The 579-nt window shown below is 75.1% G+C and overlaps 1 protein-coding gene across 1 annotated transcript in view; it reads right to left on the minus strand.

Annotated features, from left to right (window-relative positions):
* The window catches only part of FAM195A (family with sequence similarity 195, member A), a 3,685-nt gene that overhangs the window by 2,304 nt on the left and 802 nt on the right, over positions 1 to 579 (minus strand). The window contains exons 2-3 of the mRNA XM_012731716.1: positions 339 to 575; positions 17 to 118 (exon numbers count right to left, since the gene is read on the minus strand). Coding sequence (XP_012587170.1) covers positions 17 to 118; positions 339 to 575 — 339 coding nt within the window. The remainder of the gene's footprint in view (positions 1 to 16; positions 119 to 338; positions 576 to 579) is intronic.

The raw sequence follows: 579 nt of genomic DNA on the forward strand, positions 1-579 counted from the left end.
GGGCCGGGCCGCTCACTCTGCAGCCGGGCGTCGGGGGTCCTCTCCTCGTACCGCACCGGCCCGGGCCCGCGCTCGCCGGCCTGGCCAGCGTCCAGCTGCTGCTCCACTTGCCGCCAGGCTGCGGGGAGGAGGAGCCAGGCTGAGCCGGACCCTGGCACCCTGTCCCCCGTTCCGGGGCCTGGTGGCCACCCTGGACTCCAGCCCAGAACTGAGTGGGCAGCTGGCCAGACGGCCGCAGGGCAGCGGGCAGACGCCGAGGCCCCGGCCGCCCTCTGCCCCCGAGAGCCAGGCTGCAGCGGGAGGAGGCACAGCCCAGCCATGCCCTCGGCCGACGCTACCTTCGGACACGAACCGGACGTTCTCCTCATGGGCCAGCGTGTAGGTCTCCTGCGTCCCCTCGAGGGATGAGGCCGTGGCCGGGGGCCGCCGGCCGTTCACCCGATTGAACACCAGCCTGGGCCCTGGACTGGGGGGAGGGGTGGTGACTGTCTGAGCCCCAGCGGCCGGCTGAGCCCCGTGTGCGGCGGCCACGCACTCCCGCCGGGCCTGGACGCTGAGGCCGAGTGCAGGCCACGCCCC

The sequence above is a fragment of the Condylura cristata genome, unplaced genomic scaffold (assembly GCF_000260355.1).
Source record: "Condylura cristata isolate star-nosed mole 26May11 unplaced genomic scaffold, ConCri1.0 scaffold00032, whole genome shotgun sequence".
Lineage (NCBI taxonomy): Eukaryota > Metazoa > Chordata > Mammalia > Eulipotyphla > Talpidae > Condylura > Condylura cristata.